The sequence below is a fragment of the Bacillus rossius genome, chromosome 11, assembly GCF_032445375.1.
Source record: "Bacillus rossius redtenbacheri isolate Brsri chromosome 11, Brsri_v3, whole genome shotgun sequence".
NCBI lineage: Eukaryota > Metazoa > Arthropoda > Insecta > Phasmatodea > Bacillidae > Bacillus > Bacillus rossius.
This window is the reverse complement of record NC_086338.1, coordinates 39,873,970-39,891,759: the sequence shown is the minus strand read 5'-3', so window position 1 is coordinate 39,891,759 and position 17,790 is coordinate 39,873,970. Positions and strand designations below refer to the sequence as shown.

The 17,790-nt window shown below is 37.1% G+C and overlaps 1 protein-coding gene across 3 annotated transcripts in view; it reads left to right on the top strand.

Moving 5' to 3' along the window:
• Positions 1 to 14,020, top strand: part of LOC134536848 (bromodomain-containing protein 8) — a 53,509-nt gene extending 39,489 nt beyond the window's left edge. For 2 of the 3 annotated variants that reach the window (XM_063376870.1, XM_063376869.1), the window contains exons 16-18: positions 1,578 to 1,755; positions 4,308 to 4,517; positions 13,713 to 14,020. In XM_063376870.1, coding sequence (XP_063232940.1) covers positions 1,578 to 1,755; positions 4,308 to 4,517; positions 13,713 to 13,721 — 397 coding nt within the window. In that variant the 3' untranslated portion in view covers positions 13,722 to 14,020. Of the gene's footprint in view, positions 1 to 1,577; positions 1,756 to 4,307; positions 4,518 to 10,234; positions 10,301 to 13,712 lie in introns of all 3 variants that reach the window. The other variant, XM_063376868.1, reaches the window with a different exon arrangement.
• The last annotated feature ends 3,770 nt before the right edge of the window (positions 14,021 to 17,790 follow it).

The following is a 17,790-nucleotide window of genomic DNA, read 5'->3' as shown; positions in this document are numbered from 1 at the left end:
GTAAATTAAATACACTCTATCGTATAAAATAGATAAACAAGACCAATTATAATTAGTGACGCTATGTCGCGCCCGCTGTGAGAGTTACAACCGCCGCGCCACAGAACGATACACGCTGTGACACTCGGGCCTCTCTAGAACGCAAACTTATTAACCTAGACTCTTTATAAAAACACTACCTTAAAGCTAAAAGGATACACAAAAACATTTATAAGAAAATGTTTCGCATTAGGCTTTTCAGCTTTGTGTAAATCATATTTTTATCAAGGGTGACAGATATAAAAAAAGTATTTTATGATTTAATCGATGCATATATTATCTTTAATATTATACTTTGGAATATTTATAACACGAATGTATAAATAGCGTTTCTAGATTATTTTGATAAGTTTACGGAGAGTCTACGTTTCAAACTGTATGAAAAAGAAGTATTTTAATGGACTGCTGAAAGTCGCTGTCATCTAGAACTTAAATGCACTTTTTCGGTGATACGCACAAGGTCTAATGCGGTAAACTTTCGGTTTGTTGTTAAGCATAGTCAACTCTACCACTATGCAAAAATTCTGTTTTTGAAAAAAAATTTCGATGTTTGTGCCTTGTTTCCTGGACTAAATGCCGTGGGTAGCAAGCAGACAGGCGAACTCCAGCCGTGGCCCGCTACGCTGGCCACCAGTTTTTGTTATTCCCTTGCCCCTTTCCTTTCGCAGTACGGAACGAAGGTCGTGTACGGCCGGAGAAGAGGGATAAGCCGAGTCACCCCTACCCCTCCTGTTGTAAAATATGGAAGAACACAGCAGGGCAGGGGGGGGGGGGGGGGGGGGGGGAGCTTGAATGTTTCTTCGAACCACCACGGCACTTGGTGGAAGAAACACAATTTTTGAGCGCGGCAGGTCATTTCAAGGCTATGTAGGCGGGCCCCTTAAAAGGTTTTCCGTAATTACTCCAGGTAAATGCTGGGCTGATTTCTGGCCCAGTAGTACTGGTCTGTTTCATTGTGTGGCAACGTATCTAATGACCTTGCTGCCTACAAATTAAGAACAAATAAATTAAGAAATTAATGGCCCCGAATACTTGGGCACACACAGTTTGAACAGCTTCAGAAGAAACCACACAATTTGAAAACTGTTAAAGATATCCGAGTGGGGTCTGTTTACGAAAAGCATTTAAAAAGGGCGGACGAGTATTTCTGTTTCTGAATTTTGTTTGCAAACTGTGTTTTTAGAAGATTGAAAATGGCTAAAATGTGTGTTCAGAATAATTTTTGAGCATAAAACACCCGGTACAGTTTCTTGAAAGTAATTAAGGGACTTTTGTTACACTTTTATCTTCATTTCTCTTCCATACAGTGTTGTTCATTACCACCCAAATCTCATAGTTGCCCTGTGCTCAATGAGGCAATACCGCGCTTAGAAGCATCAGCGATCGTTGTACTTTATCGTCCCGCCTCACTGACACAAAATACACCCATGACTAGGCGGCCCTCATCGAGGTCATAGTTTTCAGTTCACGTGAGGAATATGTGCTGACGGTAATGACTGCATGTTGGGCTTGTGTTTGAACTGCGGCGTACTTTGCAGGCCCATCGACCTGCAGATGATCAAGAAGAACATAGAGACGGGCGTGATCCGCACGACGACAGAGTTCCAGAAGGAGGTGATGCGTATGTTCAAGAACGCCATCATGTACAACAAGAGCCTTCACGACGTTCACCTCATGGCTTTGGAAATGCAGGAGGAATGTCTGCAACATATTGAGGCACGTAACTTCTTTTTTCATTTACCACTGGCTTATGTAAATAACATTTTATCTCTCAAAAGTAAAGTAAATATTTAAATTTATAATAGAATCCTACATATATGAATCCTCACACTTCCAAGGAATGGACACATTCAAATTGTTGACAGTTGTTTACAGTAAATTTAATGAAATTAAAATGTGTAGTTTCTAAATTTGGGTTCAACAACAGGAATGCACAGGCACATACAGGAAAGCACCAGTACAACGAACTTCAGTTAAACGAACACTTCACTTAACCGAACTCATTGTTTGGTCCCGCCAAAAACGTATATAATAACCTTGAATTTTATTTCATCTTAACTAATTTTACGACGGTCCGTTTCTTCGTGAAACAAAAATATTCACTTGAACGAACAACCTTGAGGCAAATTATGAAAAAAATTACCATCCAAAAACTTGTTCTTTATTTTTAATTTTCTTATTCAAACGTAACAGTGTGTACGTAAACAAAAACAATAACGGAACTAGTATGTGTGCGCACGTACTATCGAAATTAGTAGATTAATTCTCGTGTTTTGAAATAATATTGGAATGGTATTACGTCCGTTGTACGATACAGCTAGTACATATTCTCGGATTTTTCGTTTTTTGGCTACTTACATTACGATAATTTTTGTACGGTACTTTGGCTAACCTGTGTTTTAATTTATTTTTTGAAAGTCATTTTTTTCATCACAGTCCATAGTGTTTTTGTCGTGTCTACAGGCGTGAAATTTTTTACGTTTTTCAATAGTGTTGTGTTCTTCAGTGCCAGTTGTAGAAATGAAGCGTGTGACAGAACAAAAGTGTATATGGGGGAGAAAAAAAAAATGCAATTCATCAAAACTTTCGACCTAAGACCTAACTATTCAAAAGAATGACGATGCTTGTCGTCTTCAAATGTTTTGGAACACCATGCATTTTGTAATGTATGCACGTGTGACTTTTTGATTGCACACGTTGGAAGGGATGACTGTAGAGGGCACATTGAATTAAAGAAACATGCGGAATATTTTATAGTCATGACGAGCAATAAATCCATATCGTAGTTTTTTCGCTACATCTGAAGAAACGAAAGTAACTAACTCAGAGTTATTGTTTACAAGTTGTGTTGTTTGTTTATAAGACAGTTCTTATCCAACCAGGATAAAAGAAGCAAATAAAAAGACAATTGTTCAAAAGTATAACTTTGCATACTTTGAATTGAAGGTTGAAAATTTCCTGTAAAATTATTGACATTTCTTACATATTCAGATGATTGTATTGTTCAAATCGTTTTTTTTTTTTTTTTCTTTGATTCATTAATTATCATTGTATTCATATGCATAGGCCTACATTTTTCATTTTTTTTTTGCATATTATTGTCCTTATTTTATCTTGTGTGTGTCATAATTCCTCAGGAAAAATTTATCGTGCATGATTTACATGTACTTTTTCCATATAATTGTCATTACTGATGGGTGTGATTTGAGGTTGGCAGCTCTGCCTACAACATGTCTTCTGACCATAGACAAAGCATCAGCAGAGAGTATGTGAACAGGTTCTTCAAGCGGCCATAGACTAATGACTGAGATACTGAACCTTAGTACACTTAAGGTGTTTCATGTGTTTATCGGTATACATATTTATAACAATGCTTATGTTTCAGTATAAAGAACTTCAGTATAACAAACTCAACTATTTTTTGGTCCCTTCATGTTCTTTATAGTGAAGCTTTCCTGTAATACTACATCCTAAAGCTTAATATGAGTTAGTCATTCCTCAAGAAAAAAAACCAGCAATGGAGGTTGCCAGTGATTGTTTTTTGTTTAGTGCTGACAATATTGTCAATAACAAAATAACACGTGAACACGTTGAATAATTACTATTTCTTTAAAAATAATTGGAAGTAGAATAAGGCTTAATATGTTTGTTTTTATTTACATTATTTATTACTTATTTTTCCTTGTGTGTCAATCAATTTTTTGTTATCTTGAAATCTTTGAAATCTTATCAGAGACTTTAAATATGCACATTTCAATAGTAATTTTTTTTCTGTATAGAAAATTAAGTTTCATTAATTCAATGCTGTTGCTCCTGATCCGAATCCCAATCCCAAAAATACAATATCTTTCCCGGCCCAATCCCGCCCAAAATAAAAATTCAGTTCCTGTCCACCAGTACTTAAATATTAGTGGCATAGTTTTGTCTGGATGTGTAAAAGACTGTTAAAAATCCATGTGAAACTCAACAGCTAATAACGATAACAATGTGATTTGCAGCAAGTGCGCACATTAGCACAGCAGACCGCCATGATGGTTGAACAGCAACTAATAATTCTTCACCGAAAGCTGCAGGGCTGCCACCTTCAAAACTTAGTGCGGGGAGTTCAGTAACCACACGTGTCTTAACACTGCACGTTAAATTAAACACTATTTACACATCCGAACAGGCGTCTTAAAGATAAAAGTAAATACGGTAGGCGTGCGTCATTGTGTGTTCACCGGAATGCGACTGTTTCCGTCTGCCATATCTTTCGGTGTGTGTCCCAGGAGTTTGTGGCCACGCAGATGCTGGTGGCCTCGGTCGGGGAGACCCCGACGCGCCGCGAGACGCGCACCTGGGACGCCAACAAGCAGCGGGAGTTCCTGCGCTCGCCGCGCCCATCCAGCCAGGAGGACGCTGAGCCGACGAAGCCCTCCAAAAGGAAGAGGAACGACACGTCCTCCGAGACACCGGACCACACGCCCAAGAGGAAGACTGTGAGTCATCATCATCATTGTAAACATATGTTTCCAGCCCTTGCAGCCGTGTCAGCAAAATGAAAATGCTTCCATATTCCTCTGTCCCGCAAACCATTCCTCCTCCTCCTCCTCCTCCTCCGCTCTGTTCCATTCTCCTCTCTCCTGCACTCGTTTAACTGTCTGCTCTTCCCACGTCCTTTTTGGTCTTCCTGGGACTTTTCCCTGCATACTTCAATGCCGTAATTTTCCTATGCAGCCTCTCTTTTCTGATCTTCTGGACACGGCCATACCATCTCATTCTCGCTTTTCCAATGATATCATTCAATTCCTGTACTCCTGCTCTTGCTTGTACCATCTCATTCCCGATCCTGTCTTGCCTCATTACTGCCAACATACCGTGTTGGTATCAATCAAGTTTGAAGAGTAGGGGTGCGACTTTAATGCGAGAAAAGCATTTTTCTTCAGGTGAAGTTATTCATAAAAACAAAACCTGTTGCCTGGAAAGTACATTTAATTTAAAAGTAGATTATGCAAAAGCACTCCAAACATTTTAAATTAATAAGTCATGCTACAAAAACATATTTTGTTCAACTTAAAATAGACAAACGAAAACAATGACCCGAACGTGAGTCGGAACTGACACGTAACTTTCGTCGTACACACTAATCACAAAAGAGTGCAGGCTATCAAATGTAGTTTGCTGGGCACTAGACAGAGCGCGTGCATTTCATGCACTCTGCGGTATGTTTGACTATGTTCACACACTGTATAGGGCATCAGCATAACCAAATAGAAGCAATAACAAAAATTTATTAAATTTTTCACAATAATGTTGGTTGATTAAAAACAATATAATTTTGGATACATTCCTTCAAGAAAAGATGCTCTATTTTAATATTTACTGGTTGGGACCAAAAAAGTAATGAAGCAAAAATTCAAGAAATATTAACAATTTATTAGGTTTCAAATTTTTTTTTAGAAAATGTCAAAATTGTTGTTAAAACGCTAATTTTGGCGCAAATCACAACTATTTCCATGATTTGATTAATACCATTTCTGAAAATAGCACATGGTACATTAGTGATTTATAACTCAAGAAACAAATTTAAATAACTTTATTTCAATATCTCAAGCGTAGTATTTTTTTTTTTTACTACAATGTCAATAAAGTATAAACAACACTAACATGATACAGTGTTCTTTTTGCTGTGCATACAACACAAAATCCAGACATCTTATATCTTCATGTGTTTGGTTATTTACTATTTAGTAGAAAAAGCTAAGGCATTGTTTACAAGAGAAGATACATATTATGCATTTTATATTTATACCTGGTATTACATTACTTTATTTTATTAGATGACATAAAACAAAAAAAAAAAAAATGTAATTTTTTCAAATGGAGTAAATTTTTTTACCTGTTAAACATGCAAACAAATCTGAAAAATAATTAGGACCTAACCTATCTGCTCATTTGAATGCACTTTGCATTTTAGTAATTATATTGATTATGCCAAAAAAAATTTTGTAATTGTTAATGGTTAGGGACCCTTTTATTTCGCGAATGGTTTATTCACGAAATTTTTATACAAGCACATAGGGTCTACATACCAACAATTTATGTTATTTTTTATGGTGTTACAAACCGTTTATTCGTCGCTAAATTCCGTGAAATTTCACAAAATTTGCCATTTTTCTTGTTCTCACGAAATGGGGCTAAATTTCTCTCTTTCACGAAATTTTGCACGAAATAGTCCTTTTAAAATCACTATTTTTATGATTTGCGCCAAATATGTTTACAAGTCAAAGATAAAACTCCACACTACACGAAAATATTTTACAGAACGATGCCTAGGCAAATCATTTTTTCATTTTATAATTTGATAATATAAATAACTTCATATTTTAACGCCTTCGGTTTTCAAGAAACGGGTTTATTACGTTTATTAACCTAACAATAACTACAACTGTTTTGTTTCCTTTCGTTGGCCAACGGGTTTCCTAACGGCCATAGCAAGCAATAGACAAGAAAGTACATAAACACTTTATCAGAGCGACGCCATGTTGAATTTTATAATTTTTCACTGTGAATCTTTACTTTTTTCTTTCAAAACCCATTTATACGGAAAAAAGTCTTAATTTTCTAGAACATTCACAATATATCTGAAGTTAATGCAGAATTACAGTAATTTACAAAAAGAACATTAATTTTACCAACATGGCGTCCTTCCATACAAAACAACGTCCTTGATGTATTGTGAACAAAACTTACACACTTTATCTCGTCTTCTCTGAGATGTTCGGAGAAACATATTTATCATCTTTGGCTCAGAAACTCCGGGCTTGTTTGTTTTGAAGTTGCTTATTTTTGAATATGCACTTTTTATATATATTTTTTTAATTGTAAAGTGGATTTAAGTGTTACTCTAAAATTTATATGTTCATACATTTATCTGAAACAGTAATTAAATAGTATTTTGCCCTCGAATGAAGCATGTAATTCAAACATCAGTTATACAATTGCAATTCGCCATATCTAAATGCCGAAAATTGTATCAATTCACAACCGTCAGCAGGAATTTGCAACTGACGGATTTTATGTATTTGATGCAAAGAAAAAAATAATGATGTGCAAATTTTGCAAATTCCCAACAATTTTAAATGTGTAAATGTTCAATTTTTTAAAATAGCAAGATGTTTTCAGTATTATCTCATAATGAAAGTTAAAATTTAACAGTTAAGTTATTGTCACTTTTCCTGTATTCTTTCCCCCCCCCCCCCCCTCCCCATAAATGTACTACGTGTTAAGTGAAACAAATTTTATTTACCGCTTTATTAAAAATTTTGACTTTTTACACCGCTTCTACTGGTTTTTTTACACCGCTCTTACTAAGTTTTTTACACCGCTTTCACTAGTTTTTTTGCACCGCTATTGGTAGTTTTTATTTACCATTTTTCAGGGTCCCTATTAATGGTATAAGAAGACAGCCAAACATTTTGGTTACATTTAATTTTGTTGGTTTTATAACTTTTGCAAATGTACACATTGTGTGTCATCTGTCCTGTTTATGTAAAATAATAGAAAAGGGTGTGCTACTTTATCTAGTACCTACCATGTGTCTGCATGATTTAACAGGAATATATTTTACATTTTTGGTTGAATTTAATGAATGTTATAGGCTATAGAGTTATAGATGTGTAGATTTTTTAGGATGGTTTCTGGAACCCTAAAATGTTTTACACTAAAAACAGTTTCTTAAGTTTTAGTGCATTGACTATAGAATACAAAGTTGAAGGGAATGGAAGAAAGAAATGAAAAGGTATTGAATTTTGGAACCAACATAAATTTTTATACAGACATTTTGCACCTCTTGTTTTTTTTAAATACAGTACACTCCTGATTATCCGCGAAATTTAGTGGCAGGGCCACCACGGATAGTGAAAATCGCGGATAATCCGCAAAATAGCCGAAAATGGGAAACAAAAAAGAAAACATTAATTTCAACTTAAAAATCTAAAAAAAATTTGTACAGTAAAAGTTAGAATTAACAGTAAAAAATTTTAAATGATGCTAAAATGTTAATATTTTACTGAATAATTAACATACAATACATTTCAGTAATGTAAACATAAAAGTGCTCCGTATGTACTTGCTTCGTAATAAGGGTACATTACTGTACGTACTCAGAGCCTTCATTAGACACTGCATGAGTTCCAAGAAGGCCTGTGGGGTTTTACTGTATACTGCACACAATACACTCGTCAGTAGAATTCAAATTTGCTCACTTGTAATAAAATACAGATTTACATATTTGCTGTATTTTTTCGGATCATCTGCCCGCGGATAATAGGGAGTTTACTGTACTAATATTTTGCACCACTTTCACCTTATTCAATACGACTTCTTGGTCAATTTTATTTGCCACTTTCTAAAGACTCTGATTATGGGTGAATGGATAATTTAATAACTAGTGTAGTTTAATTAGTATAGGTAGTCAAATCCTATAACTAATTTCCCACTTTTACCTGCCTAGTAAATTTAAAGATTTTCTATATGTGGTAATAAAATCATCTTGTAATTGTTTACTATTTAAAGTAGTTTTCCTGCTTAAAAAAACGAATAAACTTAAAATTTTTAGATCCTTGGGAAATATGTCAACAGGTTTTTGCTTTTGGCTACTTTATTTAACCATGCAGTTTATGAATGTGATGTTTTGATACCATGCTCAAGTAGTGTATTGAGAGGGAAAAAAATGCATGCCATTTGTGTATCAATTATTTACTTTTAGTGGGCTCTTTGGGTATCAACTTGGTGTTCATAAATTCTGATATGCTGGGTGTTAGATCAAACGAACGGTCCGTGCCTCACAAGTGGAACATCTTAACGGTGATTACCACTAGGAAACCCCCAAAAATTTTTTTCCTCCTTATTTGCTCTTTAAATGCTATATTTTGCTCATTTTAAATTTTTAACTAAATTAGTTTTAAATGTCATTCGTTTATAAGATATCCTTTGTTAAAATGCCACACAAGTGTCACACTTTTATAAAGTTTCCAAAAATGTCTTACAGAATGCATTGTTTCACACTTATAAATAAACAACCTTTTCTTGTAGACTTTCAGTGACTTGATTCATCTTCTATTCATACTTTGCAGGTCTTTTTTTTCTTTTTTCTTCACTAAGAATGATCAGCATCTCCGATAGAACACAAATACAAGTCCACCATCTTTGCAGCATATTATCTCGTCTCTTGCATTTTGCTTTAGCAGACGTGTGATGTAAACCACAGCAGTGACCACAGCAGTACTTGGCGTTCTCAAAATGTTACACTTGACCATGTGGTGATTTTCTGATGATTAATCTCTACAGTGGTTTTTGATATCAGCATGCTTTTTCATGTTACCACGTTTTTGATTCAGCCAAGTTACGTGCATCTGAGATAGCTTCTAACAAATGAGCCCAACTGGATAAATCCAGTTGATTAGTGAGTTACTATAAATAAGTCTGTAACTTAATGTTTGATAACATATTTCAGTACTGACTATTTTTAAGTAAAAAAAGCATTTTTATTTTTTGTGGTTTTAATCATAAAAAGCATGTACATTTGTTTTATTCTTAAAAACTGATATATAGAGTATCATTTGTTGGTATTTTTAAATATGAATATTTAGTATGGATGAGCATGTTGAGTCTTCTATGCTTTGATTCCACCGATTCTACCTGAAATCAGAACCATTGATTCACAAGCTGTAAGAAATCATACCATATAAGGAATTGTATTATATTTAGAATGGTAGGTTATAAGAATTGTCGATAATTATAGATTCGCATGAATTAAGTGATTCTTGCCGCAATTGCTGTATTTTTTTGGTCAGTAACCTGACAACGTTTGCAAAACTTGCCTAGCACCAATATACAAAAGACTTGATAGTTGATACCTTATCACTTATCACCTATAACCATAACACTGTACTAACCAGGTAATTTTATATTTCTGTACTTGTGGGGAAACATTGAAACCGCATTTCAATAAAATAACTATATTTAATAAATACAACATTAACGTAACTTTTCTCTTCACTCGTAAACATGATATTTTCACTTCCAACGTCGGCAAGCAATCATAACGCAAATATAGATGCATACAGTTAAGTGCTTTGATGCTGAATTAGTTTCTTTGATGGTGACATTGACTGATATGAAATTAAATCCTGTATATTTTTTTTGTCCTCAGGCTGAAGACTGATGGGGTGTGAGAAATGGATTGAAAAATACTTTGTGTATTAATATTGAATGAAAGGCAAGTGCGTGAAATTTTTCATGGGTTTACGTGTGAAAATACAAATTAATATTTACCTACAAAAAAAGTTTCGTAAAGCTAAGGCCATGCATTGTTTTGACTAAATCAGGGTGTCCAGCGACCTGGAAAACCTGGGAAACCTGAAAAAGTCAGTGAATTTTGGTGGTCAGGGAAAAGTCAGGGAAAATTGTGAAAGTTCTGGAAATGATCAAAACCACTAACCACTCACTTATCATGAAGTTTTTTCTCAAAGTTTTACAGAATACACTCTTTAGTTTTACTATTTGACAAATCAAATAATATTTAAACTAATGTTTTCCTTTACGTATCTGGACTTGCGACATACAAGCGTGCTGCTTTCATGAAGTCTATAAATACCTACTGTATGTATGACATGCATATCGTATTTTGATGATAATACCGCACCCAACGTTAGGAAGGGGGCAGATAATACCATAGTTTGTAAACTAGTAAGCTACTGTTCATAGTTAGTCTGCCTAATATATTGCTACTGTACCATATTTTGGGTTACAATATACCATACTTTTGGCGGTTCTTGAGTGTACCCAAAGGTTACCGAAGCTGGCCGAACCGACCACCGGCGCTATTACTGCAGTTTCCTCCGTTTGTTTACACGTTTCGTCAGTTCTCTCGAATTGCCAAACATAATTTTCTTTGAAAGATACAAATATTATTTTGGAAATTTTTGTACTCTAATCATAGCCAAAATACTTACGAATTTTAGTGCTGTGATCTTAGGAAGTTATAAAATGTAGCATATTTATTTACACTGTTGTGATGTGCATACTAACTTACGCTTTGTTTATTGCGAATCTTTCGCGGTCTTTCTGCTAGATTTTACTGGAGCTATGACTAGGCCTCTACAATTTCGGTGAATAATGTCTAAATTCAAGAAAACATCGTTCAATCCTACATGGTTACTTGATCCAGCATTTAGTTGGTGCGCGGAAGTGCCGGGTGATAAATTTAATTTTTTTTGTAAATTATGCAAGACTGTAATATGGGCAAACAAGCTCTTTCAAACCAAATGAAAGGCCAAAAACACCAACGTGCAAATAATGCAGTGAATTCTTCCAAGTCAGTTGGTATTTTTTTCAAATCGGTTACTGCTGTGTCTAAAGTTACGTACCACAAGCAAATTCGATGGACAAGCCTCTAATGAACAATTTCATTCGTCAGGTAACGTCAGATCATCTCAAAGCTCATAATAGTGATTTGCCTAGCAGATCCCAGTCTGTGAGTTCTCGAGGTGTTGAACAATATTTCAGGAAAGACAGTGTTACAAATTCTAAAATTTTGTGGTGTTTGAATGCCATTATGCAGCATTCTTCTCTTAGGTTTGCTGCCAATAGTGTATCTTTATTCAAAATAATGTTTCCAGATAGTGAAACAGCTGCAGGAATTCAATTACAGAAAACCAAATTAGCATACACAATTGTGTCAGGCCTTGCTCCTTACTTTCAAAAGGAAATGTTAAATAATGTTGTTGACTGTTATCATATTGTTGTTGCTTTTGATGAAAGTTTAAACAAAGTTGCTCAAATGCAACAAATGGATATTTACGTCAGATTCTGGGACAAGGAAAAGGAAGCTGTTGCTACACGATATTACAACTCTGCATTTCTGGGTCGCACAACTGCAAATGATTTGTTACTTTCATTTAAGAAATCTCTGAAAGATATTAATCTAAAAGTCTGAATTTTTCTGGAAAAATTTTCATTTTTGTCTGGAAAACCTGGAAAAGTCAGGGAATTTTTCTATCCTGGTTTGCTGGACACCCTGTAAATTAGTCTTCTTTTTTATCCCCCTGATCTTCAGAGCAATGCATTAGTTTTGGAGTACAGGCGACACTCTTTAGTCCAGCATGATACAGTTTGGTATATTCTTTAATCTGGCGCCGATCTAGAAACTCGCGTTCAGAATTTTTTTTGTGTGGATTCAATGGCATTCATGCATTTTGTTGACCTTGGCTTTATGTGAAGGCAGAGATGTTTTAACAGTAACTCTCAGGGGTGTCTTTTCTTGGCATAGAGGATTTGGTGCAGGGGATGCCGGTTTTATCAACTTGTAAAAGGCAATAGACATTGAGGAAGAAGATGGAGGATGTCGTAAGGTATAGGAGGGAGGTGGAGTGGATTGGTGGTCCCCTTAAGAACAGGGCTCGGAGGGTACGTGTAGATGATTACATGAGTAGGGACAAAATTTTATGGTTTTATTTGTAGGTCAATTTCATTTTTAAAACGGTAAATTTTGGGTGTTATTGTTCTTATTTTTGTACAATATCTTTATTCATAAAAATAATGTATTATTCAGAAAATATGAAACTAATATATTTCTTAATACTTATTTCTTCAAAATACAGTAGACTCGCGATTATCCGGGTGCGGGTTACCTGTTTTGCGGATTAACCGTGCCATATTTCACTTTCTTGAACCATAAAAATTGCTAGTGTGGCACTGCTGTGGTCCGAGACATCCAGGATTAAAGAGCCTTCACTATATGTAGTAAATAAAATTGTTAAAATTTATTCTTTAGAACAACCCAACTCTAAATTATGAAAAAGGCTGTTTCTGTTTCTGAGCTCTTGACTCATAAATTAACAGCACTCATTAAAACTGTTTATGTACATATTTTAAACAATTTAAAACTTCCAAAAAAAAATTATATTTTTTTGAAGGTATTTTTGTTCATAAATTCTAAGTTTCATCTCTAGAGCAAGTAATTACTTTACTCATTGAAATTCAGGCAGACTAAACACTGTATAGTTTGCTAGTCTTGAAACTTGAAAGCTTCTGTGGATTTATTTTTTAAATTTGAATTGCATATCAAATAGTTTTCAAATAAAATTTTATTGTATTGTTTTGAAGCTAAATTTTTTTTTCTCAAGACACTTTTGATCTGTGGTAGGGGTTAGTTATTTTCTGTATAACCTAGTTTTCTTTTCAAAATTCGAATTTATTTTAATTTGAAAGTAAGCTTTTTATTTGGCTTAAGCTTTTATTTTTAAGATAGTCGGTATAGGCTCAAGAGATGATTTCTGAAAGGATGTGTGAGCATATGTGGCTGTAATAGTAATAAATAAATAAATAAATAAATAATCAATAAATTAACATATAAGATGTAATTTACCGGGCAAGTGAGTCACGAAAAAGACGTGGAAGAATTTCCACAGAATGAAAGTTTGGAAAATGGTACTCCAAAAACTACCTACTATCAGATAATTTTGGAGCTACGGTGTATTTGTTTTACCCAACATTTTCCTTCTCTGAGGTTGCCGCTGTTCATGTTAACTCTGCTAATCAAGACTGCTTTAGATATTAAATAATAATCTGTGTTGTGATGTTTTGAAGGATAGTGGTGCTTGTTGTAATGTATTGTGAATCATCAACAGGTCGGTTAGTGCGTTGCAAAGTCTAGAAGCTCTGTCCAAGAGAACCAGCGCTACTTCAGACGAGCGTTACTGCCTGCAGACGCCAAGCTTCCAGTGTCAGTTGGATGTGAATAAAAACTTGCAATCCTATCATAAACCAATGAGGGATTGAAAAATGAGTGACTAATAATGATTCTCTTTGACAAACACAAAACAACTATTGTACACCATAAGTTCATTACTGAAGCTGTAATTTGATCATATGTATAGATATTGATGTGGAATTAAATATTATTGAAAGTGATAAACTGGAGAATGTTAAACAAGAATATTGTGACATGGTTTATTATTTGAAGTAGCTTGGCTTCTGGGTTGTGGTTGCATCCAAGGTGAAGTTATTAAATGTATATGAAGATATCAAATGATATCTTAAGTAGGTGTGAATAATCTGTGTGTAAATGCAGCTGTTAATGTAAGCTACCTTCAGGGATAGGTGCAGCCCGGCCTTGCTACTTCCCTGCCCCCATGCCCTCCTTCCTTGTTGCTGTTATCTATTCGTTAGTGACCTGGGAATTTTGCATGCTTACAGAGGCCTACTATGTTTAGTGGCGTAAATAAGCACTGCTGTTCTAGATTCTTCAAGTGTCGGGTCGACTCAGGATGACGCGACACGTCACAACCACTCCAGTCAGTTATAGAAAGACACCCAATGGGTATAAAAGTGGCAATGCTGGCCCCTGCACTTGTTCCGTATGTGTTCTTTTTTTTTTTTCTAAGCTAGCCAAAAACTATCATTCTTTTTGTTACCACAACATCGACAAACATAAAACTTATATAGTCCGCATACTAAGATTGTTTGCAAAGACACCCTGTCCTCGGTCCACAGCTCTAGCCTAGGAACGCAGCCTTGGACAATGTTAAACGCAGCAGCGACAGGTGACGATACACTCCAGGGGTTTACAGCATGCAGTTTTAGTTTTTACCACCACAAAACCAGTCCCTTGCACAGTGTTTATCCACAACCAACAAAGTCATACCATTTCTCTCGTAGCTTTAGTACAAACAGTATGTTAGGTAGTAATATAACTTTCTTCCATCCTTTCCGTTGCTGTTTTAAGCTCAGTTCAGGCCTCATTTCAAATTTACTATCGCAGTGTGTACAGGAGCACACTGTTGCGATGAGCTATTATTACATTCGTTAAAATCCAGTCGTAAGAAAAACTTTTGTATGAAAAGTCTATCTTCCACCAAAGGTGCGAATTTTCTACTAAATATTTAACCAAAAAAAATTCAGCGCTGCAGTCACATACCTTGTATGCATTGCGCAGTTCTCCTGCAACCCCTCCCGAAGTAGAGCCTGTCACCCTGGCGAAGCTGATAGTACGTGTATGCGACGAGCAGCACCGCGATCCGAATACACAAGTCTGCCTGGACGAATGTGGGGCACAGGTGGTCCCGGACCACTGTAGCCTGGAAGGGCTACTCCAGATGAAGGGCCCTCACCGGAACGGTGAATGGAAGGCGTACGGGCCCCCAGCGGTGAGGCCCACCATCCTCCATTACCTCCATGACCACGCATTGGCCGGGCACCCCGGTGCTGAGCAAATACTGCGGGAGGTGAAGCGGACTTTCCACCCAGTACCAAAAACCAAGATAGGACCAGGAGCCAGGCTTCTGCTATGGACGAGACATGAGGTGCAACCCTCGCCGGTCTCGAGCAGCTCATGAACAGACATTTTCCAGAGAACAACATCCCAGAGCCCAGCGAGGGCCCGTGACCCGACCTGGACGTCTCAAACGCCCCGATCATCAATAAGGGACTGGAAATTACCGAGGTCTCGGAGGGCGACGAACCGGGTACTCCATTTGCTAGAACTGAGCCATTGGTGTTTCCCCTCGACGACCTCACTGATTAAGGAGGCAGCTGCAGCAGTGGATGTGAACTCGGGGAAGCCGGTAGTGGTGCCAGTCCCATGCCCCGTCACACCTTAAGTCCGCCGTTATGTCGGTGCAAACACAATGATGCGGGGGGCACTTACTATCCAGCTTCTTAGTGGGTAAGGGGGCAAAGGTCAGGCGCAGCTATTCGCTATTAGCATGGGCTGAGGGAACAGAGTTTCGACCCACCTAGGTCTCCGATGGTGGTGTGCCGATCCTCACAACACGGTGAAGCCCCAGGTTACCTGCGCGACTACGGATGGGCGGGCCAAGTCCCAGTTCGAATCACACCGCGGAACCCTACCCGTCCTACTATCAGGCCTCATTGCTGTGTCTTACAGCTCCTTCCAACCTTCGCCAGACCCCGGGGTCACTCAGGAGTGGTACCTATAGAGCCCTACCCAGTGCATGCCAGAACATCGGGGCCCCTGTATCACGTGTGTCAGTGCATCTTAGGCGGTGGCAATTGACAAAGCGGCCTCGGTGAAGAGGCATTTTACAACATCCATTGTGCCTTCTTAAGTCGCTAAGATCGTTGTTGCCCATCGTCGTCCTTTTTGTCCGTGTGCACCGGGAGTGTGCGAGTGTCAGTGCAGAGGCCCAGTGTGTGTGTGCAGATAAGTGACAATCGCCTGTTTACAAGTTGTGGCAACTAGGTTTCCTCTACTGCCGCACAGTGACAGTGGAGCGCGTCTGTCGCGGTTCCACTCCTCTGGCAATGGAGGGAGGGTAGGGCCCTCTACTGCACGCCCACCGGCAATGCAGTCAGTGCAAGTATGAGAGCAAGTGTAGAGAGTGCTGACCGACAACCAGAGAAGTCTGACAACCGCTACACCCACTTTGAGCGAGACGTCGCCCTGCAGATCAGAGTGCTGAACGACCAGAGGGCAGTTGCTTGAGGCAGACGAGTGGAGGCGCCATCGACAGCTAGAGCTGCTGGCTCATGTCGACAGGGAGAAGCAGCTACAGGGTGAGAACAGCCTCATCAGCCAAGCCATCCCCTTACCCCACTACTAAGGCCCAAACCTACCCCTGAGATAGAGCTAAGCCCCAACCCACATTGACGACCACTGGGGGACAAGCGGAACCAACATCATCTTGAACATTAACCCTATTCCTAATGCACAATAAGAAATGGCCAGTCCCATATTTTTGGGAATTGATTGTGGTGTCATATCTGTGATTTTTTATATATATATATATATATATATATATATTCAAAATTTCGCGCATTTGCAGATCTCGCTTCTTGTTGATTTCGTTGTGATTTTTGACTCGTGACTGGCACCATTTACTCGTAAATATTTAATTTCGTGAGTATCGAGGGATGTACCATACCTATTTGTGTGCCAAATGAAAGTTTATGGTAGCGAAACTATCCTGGACTAAATTTTGCACACTTTAATGATCATAGCAAGAAACAATTGCATATTAAAAGTATTTGAGAAAATTAGAATAATACCATTTAATTCTCGCGATGGTGCTGCTACCTTTAGAATTTTTGCGCAGTAACAACTGTATCGATGGTTGCCCAATGTCCGCTAAAATGCGTTGAAAAAAGTTTCTAGCCTTATGTCGGGCAACATTTATTAAAACGGCTGCTGATTTTATTCCTTACTGGAATATAGTTTGGACACGTTCTGACATTGTCATGTGGGTTAGGTTATGGTTTTATCCCAGCAAGGTAGTGCTTATATTCGCTACTTTACCCTAACATCTTGGAATACTGTCATAAATGTTTCAAAATTGTGATGAATTGTTTCCACAATGTTTTACAGTTGTTTTCAAGTTTTACAGAATTAAGTATTAGAAGTGATGAAAATGGTTTACATTCTTTTTGACAGCATGTGTTGAGGAAAGAATCACAAAATATTTAAAAATATATGACGGAAGCTTAAAAAAGGAGGATTAGAGTTTGCGAAGACTTATCTTTCATTTTCCCAAAAGTAAATACAGTAAAGGCTGATAATGATTTATCACTGATCAGAAACAGTTTTACCGTCAGTTATAAAAAAATAGTTATTATTTTTGTATTTTATTTTGTTGTTAAGTGTTGTCTTATTTTACTTAAATTATTTTGTGTCATAAGTTCATTTATTAGTACTCATTTTCGCCAATAGGTGCTTCCAAACCTCAAAATATGAACTATGGTATTGCAGTC